The 23,473-nt window shown below is 46.2% G+C and overlaps 2 protein-coding genes across 2 annotated transcripts in view; both read left to right on the forward strand.

Moving 5' to 3' along the window:
* Positions 1-23,473, forward strand: part of LOC147712229 (scavenger receptor cysteine-rich domain-containing protein DMBT1-like) — a 1,653,398-nt gene that overhangs the window by 671,895 nt on the left and 958,030 nt on the right. The window lies entirely within an intron of this gene.
* LOC147712233 (scavenger receptor cysteine-rich domain-containing protein DMBT1-like) overlaps positions 1-23,473 on the forward strand; it is a 147,462-nt gene that overhangs the window by 110,761 nt on the left and 13,228 nt on the right. The window contains exon 8 of the mRNA XM_086922979.1: positions 2,428-2,816. Within this exon, the coding sequence (XP_086779105.1) occupies positions 2,428-2,816 (389 nt within the window). The remainder of the gene's footprint in view (positions 1-2,427; positions 2,817-23,473) is intronic.

A 23,473-nucleotide genomic window follows, 5' to 3' on the forward strand; every position in this document is an offset into this window, starting at 1 on the left:
TTAGACAGCTTGAGGAATATGATCTACCACCTCAAAATTTTCAGGGTCCAAAATCGTTCAAAACGATTAGATTTAAGACAATAAGCCATTTGCCAAATGTATTCTTGTTGAATAAGACAATTTAAAATGGGAAGGGAGGGGGATGCACTCCACTTTGGAATAAGCTAGCTTCTGGAGCAGGTAACTGGGACAATTTGAGAATGGGAGGTACAAGGATGGTAGGAACTGCATCGATAATTAGACAGAAATGTTCATATCCTTTACAGATTTAGGAGAACAATTATGCATAGTTAATAGTGTACACTTTTTTAAAAAATATCTCAGGGTAAGAATTTTTTTCCAAGGTAAAATGAATGATGACCTCTTTGACCATATTTTTTTGGGCCGATCGAACTGAATGCTTTATTGCTCTTATTTACAGAACTCGCTTCGATTTACTTCTTTCAGATCACTCTAAAATTAGAAACACATGGGCTCAGGAACTTCAACTCGAAATGTTAGACAATAAGTGGTGAAACTTAAATTTAGATATATACAGATGGTGAGCTCATATTTAAGACAAATACAATATTGTTCGTTCTACGGACTTGTTTTTACACTATTTATTTATTCATAAAGTTTTATATTGCTATCTATTCTACCTTTGAATGGTTAAACAAGATTTTGTCTCAATACAGCAATCTTTGCTCAGGATGAAGTCCGACGACAGGTGTATGAAAAGGGATGTTTTGGGATTGTTTGAAGTTAAAGGAATTTTGTTAGCAGGTTTTGAATTGCTTGAGAAAGGCAGGCAGACAGAATGTGGGAATCGAAGATCCATTTCCCTTGATAGTATGAAATAATAACGAAACTTAGAGGGGAAATAGCCTACTTACCGATTGCTCAGAAATAGAGGAACCTTCCTAGTACACGTGGCTGAATCCGTAAAAGGAAAAATGTTAACCTCTTGGCTGCTAAGGCATTATTACGGATCTTATTTAATTTCCATTGAAATCAATGGAAAGTCCATGACGAGTTACCCTTGTCATTAGCAGCCAAGAGGACCTTGAAGACAGTTATTATAAGAGGAATGGTTTCTGGATGGAAGTTTAAAAATCTCTGGGACACTTTTCTAAAAAGAAATTAATGTGTATAAAGTGTATAATGTATATATTTTATACCAAGTGTCTAAAAGTTAGGAATATTTTCATAAGCCATAGTAAATTTAGAAGAATGGTACAATGGTAACAAAGCAATTTGTTCACGCTTGTAATTTATAGGCGCCAATAAAAAAGGGTAGTCACCTTCCCCACATTCACATCACCAAAACACCTCACAACAGGGTACTAAACACGCCTTTCATATTTTCACACCTCAAGAAGACACGCACAAAGTATGTAGCCCCGAAACGAAGAAGATGGCTAAACTTCCCCTCTCGTCTTGCACATTTACACAGTAATACACTAAAGCCCAAATGTGCTTTTTTATTTTTTTTAAGCACAGGTAGTCTTGTGATACAAGTGTAAACAACCAATATCTTTCTCGCACAAAATATAATTTGAGCTAAAAAGTTGATGCAAGCACCCTACAAGATTGATTTACATTGTTGATCTCTAAACCCCATAGACTACATGAAAAGTAGACCAAATGGCATCAGTGTGCCCCCTGATGGCAGTGCGCTCTGGAAAGAGGAAGTGGTCCGGTGTGCCCCCCCCCCAGACATCCTCCTACCGACAGGTGCAGTGACTTACTTCACCTGCCTCCAGGGTTGTCTCTAATCCCTTTTTAAAATACAGGTGGATTGCTGCTTCCTTAAAAGATACATAGAGAGACTTTTAAGGGGCCGCTCCGTATTTCACTGAATGCACTGGCCCCAGGGCAGCACATTCATCATAATAGGGTGTGCTGTCCCTATTTACACCCAGCACATCTGGTTGAAGGTGTGCCTTGGCGCAAACAAGGACAGTATGCCCGATCAGTAATATGGTAGACTATCCAAGTATCTGATAGGTAGGCCTTGCTCTACTTGCATCCGGACTCACCAGTACTCATTGTGTGAAGCATGACCCAGAAGGGAGCACTCTAGTCTGCCTTTGAGAGTAGTCTGCCTGTTTTACTGTTTAACACCAGGTCAATTCCTTGCTCAGGTCAATAAAGTGACAGGAATGCCACTGCTGACGTCATATGTGTGTGCAATCTATTAAAAGGCTAGACTAAATGGGCCAAGGCCTTGCTTGAGGTGAAGGATCAAAGCAAGAGGGAAAATGTTGCCCGGGTAGGGGTTGATAAAGTATTTTCCCATTAGTCATGAACAACAGTGTGTTTTCCCTGTGGTGTTGTGGAACTGTTGGGCTGTTCCTCCTGTGAATAATTCTCGTTGCTGCAAGGCTATTGAGAACACGTATGAGTAAACAACGCAAGGAATTGAGCTTTCTTCTTTATTTACAGGTTGAAAATGGCACTATCACCTACTCCAACACAATTCGCGCTTACCCGCGAGATCAAGGAATCATTCGCCAGAAGATGCTCAGCATGGACGTGCACTGCCGGATGTCGCAAGAGACATCAGTGGAGTTCATGTATATGGCAGATGACACCATTGAGATCAGTAAAACAAAGTTTGGTCATTTTGACGTGCGCCTTTCCTTCTACAACTCCTCATCCTTCCGTCAGCCAATCAGCCAGTTTCCTTACTTCGTCACCCTAAACCAGGAGTTGTACCTACAAGTCACCCTTCAGAACTCTGACCCCAATCTACAAATATTCGTAGACACATGCGAAGTCTTTCCTAGCCCAGCAAATTTCACATCACAGAAGTATGCCTTAATCCGGAATGGGTAAGAGCAAGTCGATCTCCTAATGTGCTTCCTGTCAATATTGTACCACGCATATTGTCTATGAATAGCCTCCATGAGCTGTGCACTCAGAATTTCAATCCCAGTATATCAGAATTTCATTCCCAGTAGTATATCAGCAATTAATTTCCAGTATAACCAGCATCATATTTCCAATACATGAATTCTCCAGTCCTAGTTGCTAATATTCCTTTCCCCTGACCCCAACAGCACACTCTTTTTTCTCCAGTGTTTCGTTCCAAATGACCCCAACAGAACGCTCCTCTTTCCCCAGTGCTTCATTCTCAGTGACTCAATCAGTACACTCCGCATCCCCCAGTGCTTTGTTCCCAGTGACCCAACAGCACACTTCTCTTTCCCCAGTGCTTCATTCCGAGTGATCCAAATAGTACACTCACTGCTCTTGCCCCAATGCTTCATCCCAGTGGTCTCCAGCAGCACACTCCTCTTTCCCAGTGAGCTTCAGCAGCACACTCCTCTTTCCCAGTGATCTCCAGCAGCACACTCCTCTTTCCCAGTGATCTCCAGCATCACACTCCTCTTTCCCCATTGATCTCCAGCAGCACACTCCTCTTTCCCAGTGAGCTCCAGCAGCACACTCCTCTTTCCCCATTGATCTCCAGCAGCACACTCCTCTTTACCCGGTGAGCTCGAGCAACACACTTCTCTTTCCCCGGTGATCCCTAGCAGCACACTCCTCTTTCCCCGGTGATCTCCAGCAGCACACTCCTCTTTCCCTGGTGAGCTTCAGCAGCACACTCCTCTTTCCCTGGTGATCACCAGCAGCACACTCCTCTTTCCCCGGTGATCTCCAGCAGCACACTCCCCGTTCCCCGGTGAGCTCCAGCAACACACTCCTCTTTCCCCGGTGATCTCTAGCAGCACACTCCTCTTTCCCCGGTGATCTCCAGCAGCACACTCCTCTTTCCCTGGTGATCACCAGCAGCACACTCCTCTTTCCCTGTTGATCTCCAGCAGCACACTCCTCTTTCCCTGGTGATCACCAGCAGCACACTCCTCTTTCCCCAGTGATCTCCAGCAGCACACTCCTCTTTCCCCGGTGATCTCCAGCAGCACACTCCTCTTTCCCTGGTGATCACCAGCAGCACACTCCTCTTTCCCCGGTGATCTCCAGCAGCACACTCCTCTTTCCCTGGTGATCACCAGCAGCACACTCCTCTTTCCCCGGTGATCTCCAGCAGCACACTCCTCTTTCCCTGGTGATCACCAGCAGCACACTCCTCTTTCCCCAGTGATCTCCAGCAGCACAGTCCTTTTTCCCCAGTGCTTCATTCCCAGTGACTAAAGCAGTACACTCCTCTTTCCCCAGTGTTTTCCCCCTATTGACCCCAGCAGTACACTGCTCTTTCCACAGTGTTTCTTTCGGAGTGATCCCAGCATACACTACTGTAATATTACTAATAAGGGATAATCTGGGTAGAAATAAATTCTTATTGGAAAAGCCAACCACAGTTCTACGATTTAAATCCAGAGTCTGTTTTCTACAGACCAAGCACTCTTGAAATATACTACCTACCACTACGGATGACATGTGACTCCTACACCTTTGTCTCCTACCCTCTTTGTCTTATGTAACATTTCATGTCCACTGATTTACACATGCATGATTCATTGTTTCTTTATAATGTGTGTGATGTAAAGTGCTCTGACATCCTACACTGGTATGATTAGCGCTATGAAACACATTATTTACGTGTGTAAGAGGGGCTATGAAGAGATGAGAGGCATCATTAGAGGGTGGTGGTGAGGGAATCCATGAAGAAGGAGGTTACATGGAGGGGGGGGCAACAAAAACTGTCCACTGGGCGCCACCAGCACTAGAGCTGGCCTAGTTTGCAAGGTATGCTAATGCCCAGGCTTCTTTCCTGCAAATCTCCTGTCACTGTTTTATTCTGAGATTCAAATGGTATTTCATGCTCGATTTGCCTCAACATTGAATTTACTCCATGTTTCATTCAAGGTGCCACAGAATATTAAATTCGACCTTCTCTCATTCCACCTTTTCTAGCACATTTAGAGCTTTCATTGTGTACCCATCAGCATTGACTTCTTTGTGCTTTCAGCAGTGCACTCCAGTGAATCCAGTATTTAGCCCCAGTACCTCCAGCACATAACATGTGTACTCCAGCATTTTACTAGATTGTCCCAGATGGATGCCCTCGTTCCTCCCATTCTACAGATTGAAATGGCTCTCTGTTTTAATCACCTCTTTAGAGCAACCTGGCGTCCTTCAAGGAAACGATTTTATCCAAGCTTAATTTCTTTGTTTTAGGGTGTCTGTTTAGCAGAGAGCATCTCTCTGTCATCACTGTGTTAAAGGGTGCAAATGAGACACATACATGCCTCTCACAGTAGTTTGCAGAGGACTGTCATGAGTAAATAATATGAGCTGCTTTTATTTTAAACAAAAACTGAAATGATTTTGTTTGTCATCTAAAACAACTTAAAAAATATATATATATGAGTAGCACTTTTTTACTTACTCATAACGGTGGTGAAAAGTGTATGTTTTAAGCAGGTATCATTCCTAGTCACCATAGGACTTATCTGTGCTCGGACCTCCGTCCAGGCAAAGTCCTTTTGGACCCTCCTACAGGGCGTTGAGAACCTGCCTCGATCCTCCGCTGGTCACTCTTGTGGTCTCTCGCTCGCCAGCTCCTCCTCTAGTTGGTCCCAGACTTTGTGTTTTGCTTTTCTCCTTTAGTTTGTCATCTTGCACTGCCTGACCCACATCTCTGTCCAGGCAAGGCCCTTTCAGACCCTGCTCCAACACCTTGAGACTCCCGCCTCGCTCCTCCCCTGGTAGCTCGATTTCTTTGTTTCTCTCTCTCTCCCCTCAGGTCTATTCCAGTCTTTGTGTTTTGCTTTTCTCTTCTTTTTTATTCACTCACTTGTCATCTTTCAATATTTGTGCAATTTATCGTTGTACTTTGTCTGTGCCTTTTTTCTGAATTTCCCTTTGTTTGTGCCATCTCTCATTGTCATTGCCCTCTGCCTCTTTTGTTATTTCCTTTTTCGCTTGTTATGTTCCTTTTCTTTTTTGTTATTGCCCTTTTTTATGTCCTTTGTTTTTGCCCCATTTCTCTCGTTTGTCCTTCGTTTTTCCAACTCTTTTCACCTCCCCCAGTGCTCTTCATCTCTTCCTGCTGCCCGCTTCCCACCTACTGCTCTTCTCCCCCTCTCAGGACCTAATGCTGTCCTCTGTGCTCTTCACCCCTGGCCAAGGTACCAGAGAAAATCATGAACCCTTCACCGTAGACGCTTGTGACCGCTTTTGCGTAGTCCCACAAGGTTCCTCACTGACTCTCTTCAATGCATACCTGATCTCTCTGGATATCCTCATTCCCTTTCACGATGTCGATGTCACATCCTCTCCTACGTAAATGACACACTACTTTTCTTTTCCCTCAAGGACAAGACTCCTAACACCTGGAACAAGTTTAAGACATGTATGACCATAATCGCTAACTGGATGAAGTCCAACAGTCTAAAACTGAACAGAAAAAAGCCAGAAGTTGTGTTCTTTAGGAAGAACTTCTCACTGTGGGACTCCACCAGGTAGGCAGCAGAGCTGGGACGACATCCATCACCCAACACCCACACCAAGAACCCCAGGATAATTATCGACTGCAAACTAAACATAAAAGCCCAAGTCAACACAGTGACTGCCTCATACTTCCACACTCTGAAAATGTTAAGAAAGATTTTCTAATTACTTCTGACTGACACACAAAACACAATCACCCAGCCCGTCAACACCAGCATCATGGACTATGGGAACACCCTATACTCTGGGATCAACAAACATCTCACCAGGAAACTGCAGACTACTCAGAACTCAGCAGCCAGAATACTTCTCAATCTCGCATGCCACATGCACACCTCACCTCACATTAAGGAGCCACACTGGCTATCCATAAACAAACTACCACAATTAAAACTCTTCCCCCAAACCTACAAAGCACTACATAACATGGTGCCTCCACATCTAAAAAATGCCATCTGGTTTCACAAATCCCCAGATACCTCTGCTCGGTTGAACAGATCCCATGCATGTCAAAAACCAGATCCGGTAGTTGAGCCTTTTACCACACTAGACAGTACGATCTTTTCACCCTCCTGAGGCGAATGCCGGGAGGTCTCTCTTTCACTTTTTCTCGTATTTTAAAAATGTTCGTGTTATTTTGACTATTGCTTGATTTAATAAGCTTTTTAACTGGTGACATCTGCTGAGACCTCGTAGAGACCTTCCCCCTCCCCCTCGCTGTCTGGCCACTCTCAGCCGAGTACCGACGCTGAGAGGCCGGTCCCGAGTAGGCGAGTGATAGACGGCGGCCGTATTGGGTGTGGGCTATTGCTGGGACGCGCTCTAGCTGCGCATAAAAGGGGCATTCGGAAGCCCTGCGCTTGACTAGGCAGTACGATCTTTTCACCCTCCGCAGGCGGATGCCGGGAGGTCTCTCTTTCACTTTTTCTCGTATTTTAAAAATGTTCGTGTTATTTTGACTATTGCTTGACTTAATAAGCTTTTTAACTGGTGACATCTGCTGAGACCTCGTAGAGACCTTTCCGCCCCCTCGCTGCCTGGCCACTCTCAGCCGAGTACCGACGCTGAGAGGCCGGTCCCGGGTAGGCGAGTGATAGACAGAGGCCATATTGGGTGTGGGCTATTGCTGGGACTCGCTTTAGCTGCACATAAAAGGGGACGGCTATGTCTCCGCACGGTGGACGCGAACAGCGGACGCGCCGGATCTGTGCCGGAGTCATGCCAGAGTCCTGCCCGTCTGCGCCCGTCAGCGCTAAGGAGGCGCCTTGCGACAGGGATACTGTGCCTTACAAACCAGACGGAGGTTTGTACACGATCGAGGAGCTACTTAGTGTCCGGCAGCTGTCCCTACACTGTGAGCATTCCTTTCTTGATCCGTTGTGTGGCCCCTTTCAGTGTCCATGTGGCAATTTTTTACTTAATCCCCCAACCCCTATTAGAGCTTTTATTGAGCCCCCTCCCACTGTATCCCCGCCCACTGAGCCTTCGTCTCCTCGGGATCTTAAAATTTGGAATTTTAATGTTAGGTCACAGGTTAAACACCATTCCGCAATCCACTACCTTATCTTGGAGGAGGCCCCTGATATTTTCTTCATGACCGAAACCTGGCTTCATGATATGGCCGTGGCCGAACTGAACTTAGCACTCCCTCCAGAATACTCCATTTACACTCATAATCGTAACTCTAGGGGTGGGGGTATTGCAGTGGTAGTTAAATCATGCTACCCTTGTATCTGGAAGAAACTAGCTATGGATGGATGCGAGAGTGCGCACTTCTGTATTACGGTTAATCATCACTTTACCTTTTCTGGGCTTCTGATTTACAGACCCCCTGGTAACGACACCGCTTTTAGAAAGGTTCTTCCAGAAACCATGAGCTCTCTTGCGATAGGATCGGCTAACTTTAGTGTCCTTGGTGATCTCAACCTCCATTTTGACCTTTGTCATACCCCAGCTATTGGTAGAACACTTGCAGATTTAGAGTCGCTGCAGTTAAGTCAGGTGGTTACCCACCTCACGCATGTGGGTGGACACATACTGGACCCAATATTTACTAATTTGACAGTGGCAAATGCCTTACCGCCGATTCCGATAGCTTGGTCAGACCATTTTTTAGTGGAATTGCACCTCGCGATCAGAGACCCTCCTTTTAAAATCATAGACAGAGTCGTTCTTAAACGGCCATGGAAGAAACTAAAGCTTGAGGATTTTCATCGGGTGCTCAGTGAACACCCGCCTGGCCCTTTTAACGACGTTGAGTCTGGCTAGGATCTCTTTTGTGAATGGGTCTCTCGGGCACTTGATTCCCTGATCCTTGCTACGTGGAGTAAATTTCGCTCTTTAGAACCCAGTCCATGGTATGATAGCGCCTTATTGCTCCTGAAAAAATCATGCAAACAAGCGGAAAGAGACTGGCGTAAAACCTATGATGCAGAGAAAAAAATACAGTACCTAGCTAAAACCAAAATGTACCATAGAGCCATATGTAGGGCTCGTGCGGCCTACTATTCCCAAGAGTTCAAACGCAGTCCTAATCCTACGAAGCTGATCTTTAAAGTTCTCAAAGACCTGACTGCTAAAAGAGCCCTAGCAGCTGAGATATGCTCAGTGTCCCACTGTGAAGAGCTCGTTACTTTTTTTCTGGAAAAGGTGCATACTATCTATCGCTCCTTCCCTAGTTCCATCCCTCAGAGTGAGGCCCAGAGGCCTAATTCTACTACTAAGGTGGTTTTATCCACATTTCCCGGAATTTCAGAGGTAGAGTTTGATAGGCTGGCGGCCAAAGTAAAATCCGTGTCTCCTGCCGACCCGCTTAGACCCGCGCAGTGCAGAGAGTCGGCTGCACTTTGTCTTCCCCCCATGCGCCAACTCATCAATCTTTCGTTCTCTTCAGGGACAGTACCAACTAAGTGGAAACAAGCCTATGTCACTCCTATCTTGAAGAAACCCGCGGTGGACCCTCTCAAACTGGAGAATTATCGTCCGATTTCTCTTCTCCCATGGGCCGCGAAGGTTGCGGAGGCGCATGCCAATGGAATCCTGACTAAACACCTTCAGACTGCCAACATCCTGGATTCCTCCCAGAATGGATTTCGGGCAGGTCATAGCACAGAGACTGCTCTCCTTGCTATGATGGAACATCTGCGCTCCGGGCTCGACTCTGGACAAAATGTCGCGCTGGTGTTACTCGACCTCAGTGCCGCGTTTGACACGGTCTCACACGCGATACTGCTACAGCGTCTGGGAGAAGCAGATATCTCTGATTTAGCAATTGAATGGTTTCGGTCATTTCTAGCAGGTCGCTCATTTCGGGTCGCTACACCTCCATTTGAGTCTAAACCCTATTCCATCGAGCAGGGAGTGCCTCAGGGGTCGGCACTTAGCCCCACATTGTTCAATCTGTATGTGCAGCCGCTGGCTGCGGTTGCCAAGCGGTGGGGCCTGACTTTGGTTTCGTATGCTGACGATACGCAGCTGGCGGTTGCACTCAGTGGGGACTCCGTCTCTGAGGCCCCTAGGTTCAGGGAGGGTTTGACAGCAGTGGCTGGCTGGATGACCGCTAACTGCTTACAGCTCAATGCCAAGAAAACGGAGGTCCTTATTGTTGGTAAGAATAGCAACCTCTGGGGCGTTCAGTGGTGGCCTCCAGAGCTGGGTTCAGCTGCCATCCTGGTAACCGAGGTTAAAAACTTGGGTGTCTGGTTAGAACCCGCCCTCTGCGGACACACTAAAAAAGTGGCTGCTACATGCTTTGGTTTTTTGCGTGGGCTCAGGCCAATCCTGAAATTCTTTGACGCCCCCACTAGACAGTTGATAATCCAGGCCACCATACTCTTGCGGCTTGATTACGTGAGCTCGCTCCTGTTGGGGGCCAATCAGGCGGAAGTTATCCGGATGCAACGCGTACAGAATGCGGCGGCCAGAGCCCTGGTGGGCCTACCTAGGTTCTGTTCTGCGAAGGAAACCATCCGGAAACTCCATTGGCTGCCCATGGCTCAAAGGATTGAGTTTAAGACTCTATGTCTTTCCTTCGAGATTCTTAAACTGTCCTCTCCCCAGATCCTAGAGCATCTTCTCACCCCCTATGTCCCTTCTCGTTCTTTGAGGTCATTGGGTCAAAATCTGGCTACAGTTCCACGGTTCAAACGCTGTAGAGCGGGAGGGCGTTCCTTCCGCTATCTAGCGGCTAGGCTTTGGAACTCATTACCAGCTCACATTTGCGCCCTAGATGATTTGCTTACGTTCAGGAGGGCTATTAAAGCCTATATTTCCCCCCCTGGACCTTAATATACTGCCCCGCTGCTACTTCTTTCTGGTTTTTCTTCTGTTCTGTATGTGTATTCCTTCTGCCAGTCAAAGCGCCGGGACGCCCCTTTGCTGGGGATGCTGTGCGCTATAGAAGATGAGATAACATAACATAACATAACATAACATAACATAACATAACATAACATAATATAACATAACATAACATAACATAATATTACTCCTAAAGCATGGAACAACCGGCCACTACACATCCCAGTCTCCCCTTCACTTTTTGAATTCTACAAGAAGCTGAAGACCTGGTTCTTTAAATAGTCCAAAACCCTTCGATGGATAGGTTTTTACTCAGTTTTGACAACATAATGCATTTAGGACCAGTTGTAGGTAATCTCAATTTACCTATTCGTAAATACCAAATTTTACCGATTCGGTATTTAAGAATAGGTAAATGGGATGTAGATAATTTTTCGGTAAAAATTACCAAATTGGTAAGATTCAGTAATTAAGAATCGGTATTTACCGATTCGGTATTTACCAAATTGGTAAATACCGATTCAGTAATTCCCATTCATTCCTATGGGCTTGGAGGCCCATAGGAATGAATGGGAATTACTGATTCGGTGAATACCGATTCGGTAAATACCGAATCGGTAAATACCGAATCGGTAATAGGCGGAACCCTTTCAAGGGTGGCAGGGTGTCACATTGACACCCTGTTGCAGCCCTGAATAGCCCTAAGCCTTAAGGGCATGTATGTCTGCCACATGGCACTGAATAAAAAGCAAAAAATTGCTTTTTTAACGGTTTTCGTCAATAACGAATCCTTACAGGTGAAAGCACTCACTTGAGTGCTTCCTACATTTCAGATTCGGTAATTTACCAAATCGGTATTTAAGAGACCCACGACTTGTAAAGGACCCACGACTTGTAGAATTTATATGCTCAACTCCTCCCTGTGATAGTAAGTCAGTGGTAGCAGCCAAACCCCTGTCTTTTTTTTATATGCAGGAGGGCCATGAGGATGCTAGATGGAGTTGGATGAGGCCAACTAGGAAAGGCTTGGGTAGAGGTGGTACATACCAGAATCCACAACAATGGGGAATGCCTGCAGAGGAAGGATGGAACTTAGTCCATGGGAGGAGGGGGCACCAGTGGAAGGGGGATTCACATTTCAATGGAGAAGGGTGGGGCCCACAGCTCAATTACCCCTTATTTCCCTGTTACAACCGATTTGGTGGGTTGGAAGAAGTGGACTGACCATCACCCCAGTGCATTGAAGATGGCGGGGGTGGTGGGGTTCTTTCCACTGTAGATAGTGGTTCTATCGTTCCTATTATGGAAGAAGTACCGGAGCAGTGTAGCACTATTCCAGAGCCCTTGTTAGGGGATGTTGACACTCAGGCCGCCATGGATACACCTATGCTGTCCCCTTCCCTTGTTAAAATCTTGTCCTGGAACATAGCCGGCCTAAAGAAAAACCTGCCTGACCCGGAATGGAACAATTTTGTAGATGATTTCCATATTTGCATGTTCCAAGAAACCTGGTGTATAGAGCCACAACACAAACAGGGCTATTCTACGTTTTTTGTCCCTGCAACACAGCTTGGGAGGGGGCGCCCATCGGGAGGATTACTTATTTGGATTAGGATAGATTTGAATTGTAAAATCACTGTGAATTATGTCCCCTGTAATGATATTCTACATATAACTGTTAAAAGGCAGACTGCTAGGAAGGCTTTTGAACTTTTTTGTATTTATGCCAGGGGGCTCCCAGGGGGCCAATTGTCTCCAACACTGGAGTTGCTAGACAACACGCTTTCCGCCCTCCCTTCTAAATCTTCAGTATTAGTGGGAGGCGATTTTAATTGTACATTCGAGCCTCTTGATGAGGATGAATTTTTGGGCTGCTATAATAAGCCAGGAAACCAGTTAATTCCATCCTTATCTCTGGACCCAATTCAGAAATGGTCGGCTCGATCCATACAGTTGAATGCTCTGGTGTCTGCACATGATCTATGTGCCTTAAATGGCCGCACCACATCCGATCGTATGGGCGCTATGACCTTCAATCGATTAGGTTCCCCGTCACGGATTGACTACATCCTTTTGGATGTAGGGTCATGGGTTAACCTGGTTGATATGGAGGTCAGACAGAGGATTGATAGCGACCATAATCCCCTTTGCATAGGTATGTTCTGGGGAGACAACAGTGGTGAGGAGGTTCACAATGAGCTGATTACCAAAGAACTAGTCCCCTCTAACTGTAATCGCAGGATTAAATGGAATGTGGTTAGGTGCAATGAGGGGACACTTGAGAATATTAGGGTTCTAGTTTTGGCTGCCTCATCTGCCTTGGCCCCAGCGAATCAAATTGCACTTCAGCTTCAGGGGTCGGTGCTGGTAACTAAGTACAAAGACTTAATAGGGGAGATCAGCATGTTCTTCTCGAAAAAAACAAAGGGTTGTCATTTGTCTAAATGCACGGAAAAAAAGGGGAACCCTTGGTACACTGCCTCCTGTAGAGAGAAAAGGAAAGCAATTTCACTAGCTATTAAAAATAAGGATGCCCCAGCTGCTAGATTAGCTAGAAATGAGTACCGCATTAGTATTATGAAAGCCAAAAAAGATTGGGAAGAGGAACACTGGCAGGCTCTAAAGGAAGCGGCTCATGGGAAAAATGCCATTGCATTTTGGAAATTGATCAACGTCATGGATAGACGAGGCGCTGAGCCCATACCAAACCATATTACTGAGTCCCAGTGGTATTCCCACTTCTCAAATTTATATGGCGTGGGCTCCTTAGAAGCTGCGCCAGTATCCCCTACACTAGGTACTGATTGTATGGTCCATGGGAACGATGGCTCTACCGATGTACTGTTTTCGCCCCGTGAGGTACAAGAGGCAATCCTTAAAATTAAACCGGGTAAGGCACCTGGCCCGGATGGAATACCGGGTGATTTATTGATGTCTAAACCACTGGTTTGGGCTGATTTTATTGTAAATGTTTTGAACCTTATTCATTTAGGCCATCAGGTACCGGACTCATGGAAGGGTGCTGAAGTTGTTACCGTTTTTAAAAAGGGTGAGAGAGAGGACCCTGCCAACTACAGACCAATTAGTCTAATTGACGTTATTCAAAAAGTAGTTGGCAGGGTAATTGTAAATAGGATTGAGGGTTGGCTTATGGAAGGAAACATTCTGTCCCACTTTCAGGCCGGATTCAGAAACAATGTTGGGGCCATTGACCAAGTCTTCAGATTCTGTGCAGTTTTCTGGAAAACAGTGTCATTAGCCAGAGGGAGCCTCTACCTGGCTTTTATTGACCTTAAAACGGCTTTTGATGTAATACCCCGTGTTAAACTTTGGAATGTCCTATTGGATATGGGTTTCCCATCTTACCTGCTAAATCTTATCATCAAACTCCACGAGGGTACATATGCAAAGATACGCTGGGGGGTCCAGGGGCAACTCACTAAGAGTATACCTGTCAACAGAGGGGTGCGGCAGGGGTGTGTGATGGCCCCTACTTTATTTTCCCTCTTTATAAATGGGGTTGTGAAGCATCTGCAAGATACACCGGCCGATGCCCCCATTATGGCGGGGGAGAAAATACCATCCCTCCTCTTTGCCGACGACACCCTCCCCTTATCAAAAACCCCCATAGGTCTCCAAACTCTTCTTGATCAGTTTAGTGTTTTTTGTCAGGAACGGGGACTCACAATAAACACGACCAAAACTAAACTAATGGTCATGACCGCTAAGAGGAAATATAGGAATATCCACGTTACCCTGAATGGATCTCCTTTAGAGGTGGTCGATGAGTTTGACTATCTTGGTGTTAGGATTAATAACCACTTGAAATGGGAACCCCATATATGTAAAATGATTTTAAATCTTAAAAGGGTCTCCGGCACTATTTTAAAAAACCAACGCCTCTCTATAAGTAGGCCAGTTGCCCCTGCCTTATCAGTTTACGAGGGGAAAGCAATTGCCTCAGCTGTTTATGGCTCGGAACTGTGGGGCAATGAGAATACCAACGACCTTGTCCGATCAGAGAACAAGTTTATGAGGGACTTGGTGTCGCTTCCATCCTCTACCCCACTCAAACCTTTATTCTTAGACCTGGGAAGAAAGTCTATTCGGGATACCCTCCAACTCCGTCCCCTCTTATATTGGGTTCGTTTGAGGAGGACCCCCGAATTAGCTAATTATGCCCTTGTGCTAGATGAAATATTAAAATTAAACACCTCAGGCAAAATCAGATGGCTAAATGCATTAAAAAAGCTTGTAGCAAGTGTGGGTTTAAGCGACGCTTGGGTATCCCAATCACCTCCACCAAAACAAGTGGTGAAAAAATTATATTGGGATTGGATAGAGACCAAGGCGCTACAGAACCCAAACTGGGGTCATTTGACTGAGACCTTTTTGACCCATAAATGCACCCTAAAACTGGAATTGTTTTTGGACTTCATTCAGGTTCCTCGGGAAAGGACTTTATACCTTAAACTTAGACATGGAACACTGCCCCTCAAAACTTTTACATCTAGATGGAACAATAGGAGGGAAGAGGATACAATGTGTCCAGGGTGTACAAATCCCGAGGAATCATTGGGCCACTTTTTCTTTGCCTGTAAGGCATATATCTTACCTAGGAAGAAATGGTTAAAACCAGTACTAAAGATTCTTGGGGTTAGAGATTACAAATCAGCTTTGCGTATTCTTATTTCTGACACCTCTTCTATGGTTACTATTTGTGGGGTTGCAAAGTTCTTATCATGTGCCTGGATCATTAGGACTAAGATTTTAAAAAATGCTCATCAAGTCAATTTTTCCACATAATTCTTAGATGTCTTCTTTAAAATAATGAACTGTTTTGTAATTATGTATGTAATGAACTGTTTTTATAATTATGTGTGTATTTCATGTTTGTACTTTTTATGATACATGTGTCGAATAAAAGTATAATGACTTGACTTGACTGGTATTTAAGAATTTGGTAATTTACAGAACTCTTAAATACGGATTCGGTAAATTACTGAATCTGAAATGTAGCCACCTACTACATCCCAAATGCCTAATACCGGTCGGTAACGGCTGAAATTCTGTAATTTTGGCCGTTACCGACCGGTATTAGGGTTCCTACATCTGGCCCTTAGTCTTTTTCCCCCCCCAATTTTTTTATGTTTAAATATCATTTCAGATTTAGTTCAACAAATTATTCAAAAATCAGGATGCTCCAAATAGTGTGATGGTGTAGTGCGGGTGACAAAGTTAATATGACATGTGCTAGTGCCATACAAAAAGTAACTGAAAATGATAAATGGATGACTTGGAGAACACTGTAGGAGTGTTGGTATCCTTAATTAAATAAAAACCCGTCCACTGTAATAGATGTCGACGTTTCAACTCAAAATACAGATTATTTAGACAAGGCTCATCATCAGTACGGAACAATATTTAGGAGACAGCAGAGAATTAAATGACCCTGTTTCAATAAAATGTGTTTGAGCGGTTTAAGAATATTCAGTACGTTTAATATTGTAATATACCGTTCAGTTGTACTAAAACTAGCGCGATTAGTTTGTTTACCGTGAGAGGTGGTCATTTTGAATCATCATCATGGCTTGCGTTTGATTTAGCAAGCAGTATGAGAAAAAACATTCTTTTAGTTATCTTAAAGAATCTAGGCACAATGTATTTGACTGCTTCATTTCAGAGGGACTCACTAGATAGAGTGAGAAAACAACACTATCTCGTAATAAGTGAGAAATATAAAGGTTCACTCAGTCAGTCAAGTACTTGTATTTGACTAATAGCCATAACAAGATAAAAACATCGGCCAAAGCACAATTACATACAATCCAATATGCAGAGCAAAATCATAAGGAGTTAAAATGTGCATGAATCAAAAAACAGAATACGATTTAATATAATACAAAACCTAATCGCTTACTTTTGAGCAAGTCAAATAATTTTGGCTAACCTGTTTGGAATACACAATAAACTAGGTGACTCAGGGAAGGGCAGACGATTAAGAGGTTTTAAGCTCTCAAGAATTCTAGAGGTCTATTTCTCATCTTATCCTATGTGCTTGTTGTACATAACTAATGACAGTGTGGCAAGTGTACTGCAAATCTAGGTGCTATTATATTTGCAGACTTAAAATTGGTGATCTAAAACCAGTTAAGCGCAATATTGGACATAAAAACAGCTGTAAGGGACGTATGTAAAAGCTGCAGAATAACAAAATTGGCGAGTGACTGCTGGGAAATGTTGTCACAGGGGCAACAGGGTAAAGTAGTGAACCAGGTGACCTGCTGAGGGAAAGCTAACAGAAAATGCAAGGTGCCTAATCTACAAAGGGTCAAATAAAATCTATGTTCGTGGTTCACAACCCAAGATAAATATGATTCCGTCCCTTCTCTATGTTTTATCTCTAAATAATGACAAACCAAGTTCAAGGATAGAATATTGGAGAATCTAGCCTGGTTTCTATGTTGATAAAAAAGAAATTTTACTAGGTTCATTGAGTTGTTATTAATTTCATTGGGTGAGTAAACAAATTTGTTAAACTATTAACGGTGAGAGCTCTCTTTTAAAAAAAAAAAAATTTTAAAGACCTTTATTGAAAATCTTGCATATCAGGTTACAAGGTAATCATATAGTACTGTATCACATGACAGGAGAAAATAGGAACATCGCATCAATCATAAACAGCATGGAGGTAATGGTACAAAAGCTGCACATCGTGGAATGAAAGGCAAGTGGGCTGGATGCAGAGCATGAGAGGGCAGCAAGGGGCATCAAACAGTGAGGAATAAGGGTGTGAGGGGCACGAGTGGACAGCAGCGAGCAAGGGAAGGTGCGTTATACCTATGGACCAGCACCGGCGGCCGCCGTGGGAGAGGTCGCAGAGGGAGAGGCATTCCGGGAGAGGAGGTACGTAACAATAGGGCCCAAAGTATCTCACGGCCGACCAGTAACTGGCTTCAGTTCCCAAAATTCTGATAGAACCGTCTGACACCGCGCAGCATCTTCGAGCCAGGCACTTGCCTTGGGTGCGGGGCCTCCAACCCCAATGTATAGCAACTCTAGGACGCTCGAGAACGAGCAGCATAACCGTGAGTCGGCGGGAGGAATCATGGCATTGCCTCACCAAGCCGAGTAGGCTGGTCAGGGGATCTGGCAAAACAGGTGAGGAGGTTATCTCTGTAATAATAGTGCACACTTCGCACCAGTATGTAGAGATCAAAGGGCACAGCCAAGCAGGATGAGAGAAGTCCACCGAGGGAGACGAGCACCGGAGACATCTATCACTAGGGAAGAGACCCATTCGAAATTTACTGAGCGGGGGAGCGGTACAGCCGGTGTAAATATTTAAAAAAAGATGAGGCGCAGGCGGTAGTTGGGAGACAAGCATTTATTCTGCTTACAACAGTACAGCCAGTCCTCCTGAGAGAGATCGATGCCTTAGTCCTTGCTCCAGGCCATGCGGGACCGATCAGCAGATATTGAGTAGTCCACTAACGTGGTGGCATAGAGCCTAGCGACCAGTCTGCGAGGAGAGGAAGAAGTGTATGTCAGGCCAAGGGCAGCCATCGTAGGAAGGGGCAGCGGGAACATAGAATGCATATCCCGACAAGTCGCTCTGACTTGATAATATAGCATTGTGCCCATTGGGCCGGACTCGGCCGGTAGCGAAAAGAAATTGCCATTCAGGTAAAGGTCAGATAGAGTGGTCAAACCCATGCCAGCCGCACGTTTCGCCATTCCTGCCGTGTGCAGTGAGGGGAAAGCTAGGTGGTATTCCACCGGCATGGCACCGGCAGAGAGCAAACCTGAGACTGAATATTTGCGAAGACTGTCCAAAGGCAAGTGCAGGGTCTCCACCTGTCTGTAGGTGCCAAGGGGGCCACCAGGTCTGCTTCGACCGCCACATGAGGCTGGAACAGCGTCGAATGTAGCCAAAAATTAAGGAAGCTGGCCTGGGCACTGAGAGCATATAATTTTAAATCCGGGGCACCCATCCTGCCGCACGCAAGGGGGAGCGATCAGCAGATATTGAGGAATCTTCTAACGTGGTGGCATAGAGCCTAGCGACCAGTCTGCGAGGCGAGGAAGAAGTGTATGTCAGGTCAAGGGCAGCCATCGAAGGAGGGGGCTGCGGGAACATGGAATGCATATCCCGACAAGACGCTCTAAGTTGATAATATAGCAGTGTGCCCATTGGGCCAGACTCGGCCGGTAGCGAAAAGAAATTGCCATTGGTGTAAAGGTCAGATAGAGTGGTCAGACCCATGCCAGTCGCACGTTTCGCCATTCCTACTGTGTGCAGTGAAGGGAAAGCTGGGTGGTATGCGACAGGCATGGCACCGGCAGAGAGCAAGCCTGAGCCTGAATATTTGCGAAGACCGTCCGAAGCCCAGAGCAGGGTCTCCACCTGTCTGAAGGGGCAAGGGGGCCACCAGGTCTTCTTCGACCGCCACGTGAGGCTGGAACAGCGCAGAATGTAGCCAAAAATTAAGGAAGCTAGCCTGGGCACTGAGAGCGTATAATTTAAAATCCGGGGCACCCATCCTGCCGCACGCAAGAGGAAGCGTGAGGATGTCATACGCGATTCTGGGCCAGACAAGGGAGGTGATGAGGGAACGGAGAGTGGGGAAAAAATGAGCTGTGAGAGGAACAGGCACATTTAGAAACAAATATACAAATTTTGGGAGCACTACCATCTTAGCGATGGCAATACGCCCCGCCCAGGACAGAGATGGGCGCCGGTAAAGGGGATTCTAGTTCTCTCCAGTCCATCAACCAGCCGACCAAAATTGGCTTTCCAAAGTTCATCCACATTCTGAATGAGCCAGACGCCCAGATATCTGGTGGGCCCTGATGCCCACACAAAAGGGTAGTCCGGGGGGAAGGGGATTGTGGCACCCGTCAAGGGGAATAGAGTAGACTTGCTCCAATTAACCTGGATGCCGGATAGACCCCCCAATCGCACCACCTCATGGACCAGGGGGCCGAGGTTCTCTTGAGGATGGCAGACATAGAGCGTGAAATCGTCCACGTACATGGAGATGACCAGGGCACGACCGTGAAGCCCAGGCCCCTCTGAGTGTGGTGCTGACTGAGCCTGGCTGCAAGAGGCTCCATGGCCACAGCGAAAAGCATAGGCGAGAGTGGGAATCCTTGCCTAGTACCCCTCGAGACTCAAATGGGTGCTGATATTTGACCATTGATCCGGAGTTGGCCCACCTGGAGGGCCTAGAGGAGATGGACATTGCGCAGAAAAAACGGTCTGAAGCCAAGACGGGGAAGGAGCTAAAAAAGGAAGGGCCATTCAAGAGTATCAAAGGCATTGGTGGTGTATAAAAGAGCTGCCACAGCCGGTAGAGCGGGGTTGATCTGATGAAGTACAGCAAAGATTGTGCGGAGGTTAGGCAACGTTACGCACCTGGGGGTAAATCCGGACTGATCAGGGCGAGTGATAATGGGCATAAGGAGCAAGAGGCGGGAGGCCAGAAGCTTGGCGAAGCTCTTATTGTTGGTGTTGATGAGTGATAAGGGGCAATATGAGTCCAGAAATTGAGGGAGTTTGTCTGGTTTTAACAGCAGTGTCAACAGGGCCTCGCGAGTGGAAGGGGGTAAGTGACCTGATTCGAAGGAGTCATTATACATAGTGGGAAGATGTGGGATAAGGATGGGCACAAATGCTTTATGGAAAGAAGCGGCCAGAGCGTCGGAGCCGGGCACCTCACCCCAGGGCAGACTATTGATAGCAGCTAGGATCTTTTCCTTGGAGAAGGGTTCATCGAGGTATTCCCGATGGCCATTGCTCAGCCAGAGTAGCTCAAATGCTGAAGTACTGGTCCAGGAGGTCACACGATGGAGTAGGACCTGCGGTGCAAAGTTTAGTATAAAAAGCGGTGACTCATGAAATGACCTCGGAGGGAGAGGTAGTGCGTCCCGGACCCCCGTCCTGCAGTGCTGTGATGTAGGAGGCAGCATGAGGCTGTCATAGAAGATTGGCTAAGGTCTTCCCTGGGCGGTCACCCTCACAGTAACTACGCGCCCTCGCTTCCCTACCTGGCTTCTTGCTCGAATTCAGAGACTTTACCTCAGAGCTATGCAAGGGTTTCGGGGTGGGGGCTGACAGAGTGTAGAGAGTCAAGGGCCTTAATTTCTCCCTCCAGGCACTCAAGAGTGCCACGGATAGAGCGCATGACACCTGACTGTTGAGAGATAGATGCACCCCGAACCACCACCTTGAAACCTTCCCAAAGTGTGGAGCGGAAATCCACTGAGCCGGCATTAAGTTCAAAATAGTTCTCTATTACAGTTTGAATCTCAGCACAAAACACTGATTCGCTGAGCGCATTGGGGAGCATGCTGGGGGAGCAGACTGAGACTTATGGGTGCGTGGTCCAAAAGGGTGCGCACCACATTCTTGACCGATGTGAGCCATGCATATGCATTGCGAGTGGTAATCCAAAGATCCAAGCGGGACCAGCAGCCAGAAGTGCCTGTAACGCAGGTGCCCTCACGCATGTCCGGATGGGTATGGTGCCAAGCATCCAACAGGGAATTGTTGACCAGGTTGGAGCACAAAAGAGAGGTGGAGCATGGGTGTAAAGCGCATGGCCCAGAGCGCCCCAGGGTGGCTAAGGGTGTAATATTAAATATTAAAATCGCCCCAGCATGGCAATGCAGCGGGCCCCGGAAGGATATGTATCAACAGACCTGTGCAAGGAAGTTGGGATCATTTGAGTTAGGGCTGTAAATCACTGTAAGGATCAGGGGCTGGGCTAAAAGGGTACCAAGCAGGATGACAAAAAGCCCCTCACGATCGGCAATGACCTTAGTGGTGCACCAGGGGAGCCCTCTACATAAAAGGATAGACACCCCACGGGAATAGCTAGAGTAGAAGAATGTGTGGATTTCGTCCCAGTGCCAAGAGTGGAGCCTGGAGGCAGTTGTGGGGAGCAAGTGAGTTTCTTGGAGGAAGCAGATGTCGACATTGTGACGATTTAGGTTTTATTGTGTTATTTATTTATTTATTTATTTATTTATTTATTTATTGGGCTTATTGAGCGCGACAGATACCCAAAAAGGGCTTCCCGGCGCTAAAGCAGAATACTGAACCAGAGAGACAGGAAAGGGTTATAGGAGGAAAACCTGAACAGGTCACTGGTTAAAAAGCCAGGTCCTAATGGCTTTGCGAAAGTGAGTGTACCGAGTTTCTAGACGGAGAAGTTGCGGAAGGGAGTTCCAAAGCTTTGGGCCTAGGAGGGAGAAGGATCTGCCTCCCATCCTCGCACGGTATGTTTTAGGGACACAGAAAAGACCTTGGGTGGTAGATCTCAGGCATCGGGCAGGCGTGTAGGTGTGCATGAGGGTTTGAAGATATCTGGGAGCATTGCCCCACTTTATCCTGCGCATGAGGCTGAGAGTCTTAAATTTGACCCTGTTGTCAATTTTAAGCCAGTGGAGTGCTTTTAAGTGACTGGACATACGATCTCTCCTGTTGCATTTACAAAGCAGTCTAGCTGCCGCATTCTGTACCAGTTGGAGGCGCCTCATGACTGCCTGAGATGCCCCTAAATAAAGGACATTACCATAGTCCAGACGGGAGGTAATTAGTGCATTGACCACTGTTTTTTGAGTGTCGTCCGGGAGCATCCATATGATTTTTCTGAGCCATCTCACGATTGTGAAGCAGGTAGCTGTGAGATTGTTCACCTGGGGCTCCATGGTTAGGCCATTATCAATGATAATGCCTAAATTGCGGACTTGAAGTGATGGAGTTGGCAGGGGGCCCATTTCGGATGGCCAGTGTCTGGAATTCCAGAGGTTATGATTGGGACCTACTATCAGAACCTCGGTTTTACTTCCATTGAGTTTAAGCATGTTTTTATTCATCCAGGAGGAAATGTTCCTAAGGCCAGTCTGTAGGCGTGAGGGAAAGTCAGGGTTATCGTTTGATAGTGAGAAAACGATTTGAGAGTCATCAGCATATGTGAACATGTTAAGACCAGCTGATTCAGCGATCTGGGCCAGCGGGGCTGCATAGAGGTTAAAAAGCAGGGGGCTTAATACTGATCCCTGTGGAACTCCGTACGGAGAAAAATGGACCTTGGATGCCGCATTACTGGAAGAGATTTGAAATGTCCTGAGAGTCAGGGAAGATGCAATCCAGTCTAGTGCCTTTCCTCTTATGCCCATGTTGGAGCGGGAAGCGAGCAGTATGTTGTGGGAGATGGTATCAAACGCTGCGCTGAGGTTGAGTAGAATCAGCGCGGCAGAGTTACCCTTATCGACCAGATGTCGAAGATTTTCCACGACTCCAAGTAATGTAGTCTCCGTCGAGAATCCGGTACGGAAACCCGATTGGGAGGGGTGTAGGATACTGTTTGCCTCCGTAAAATTGGCGAGATGTTCATGGACATGCTTCTCCAAGATTTTGGAGAGAACAGGCAGGAGGGATATTGGACGGAGGTTTGCCAAGATTTTGGGGTCGGCTGATGGTTTCTTAAGAAGGGGCGAAACCATGGCATGTTTCCAAGATGGCGGGGCCGTGGCCGTGGAAAGAGATAAGTTTAAGGTTTGACATAGCACGGCAAGAAGAGGAGTGTCCAAGAGTCTAAGTATAGAGATCGGGAGGGGTCAGCAGGAGATCCAGATTTAACCTTTCCTAAGATGTCCCGCAGACCTTTTACATCGATCTCGGGCCAAGAAGTAAGTGGCGCGTAGGGCAGATGAGGTTGGACATAGATGTCATCTGTATTGGGTCTGGGGTTTTGCGTACTTT

Source organism: Lissotriton vulgaris, chromosome 5, assembly GCF_964263255.1.
Source record: "Lissotriton vulgaris chromosome 5, aLisVul1.2, whole genome shotgun sequence".
Lineage (NCBI taxonomy): Eukaryota > Metazoa > Chordata > Amphibia > Caudata > Salamandridae > Lissotriton > Lissotriton vulgaris.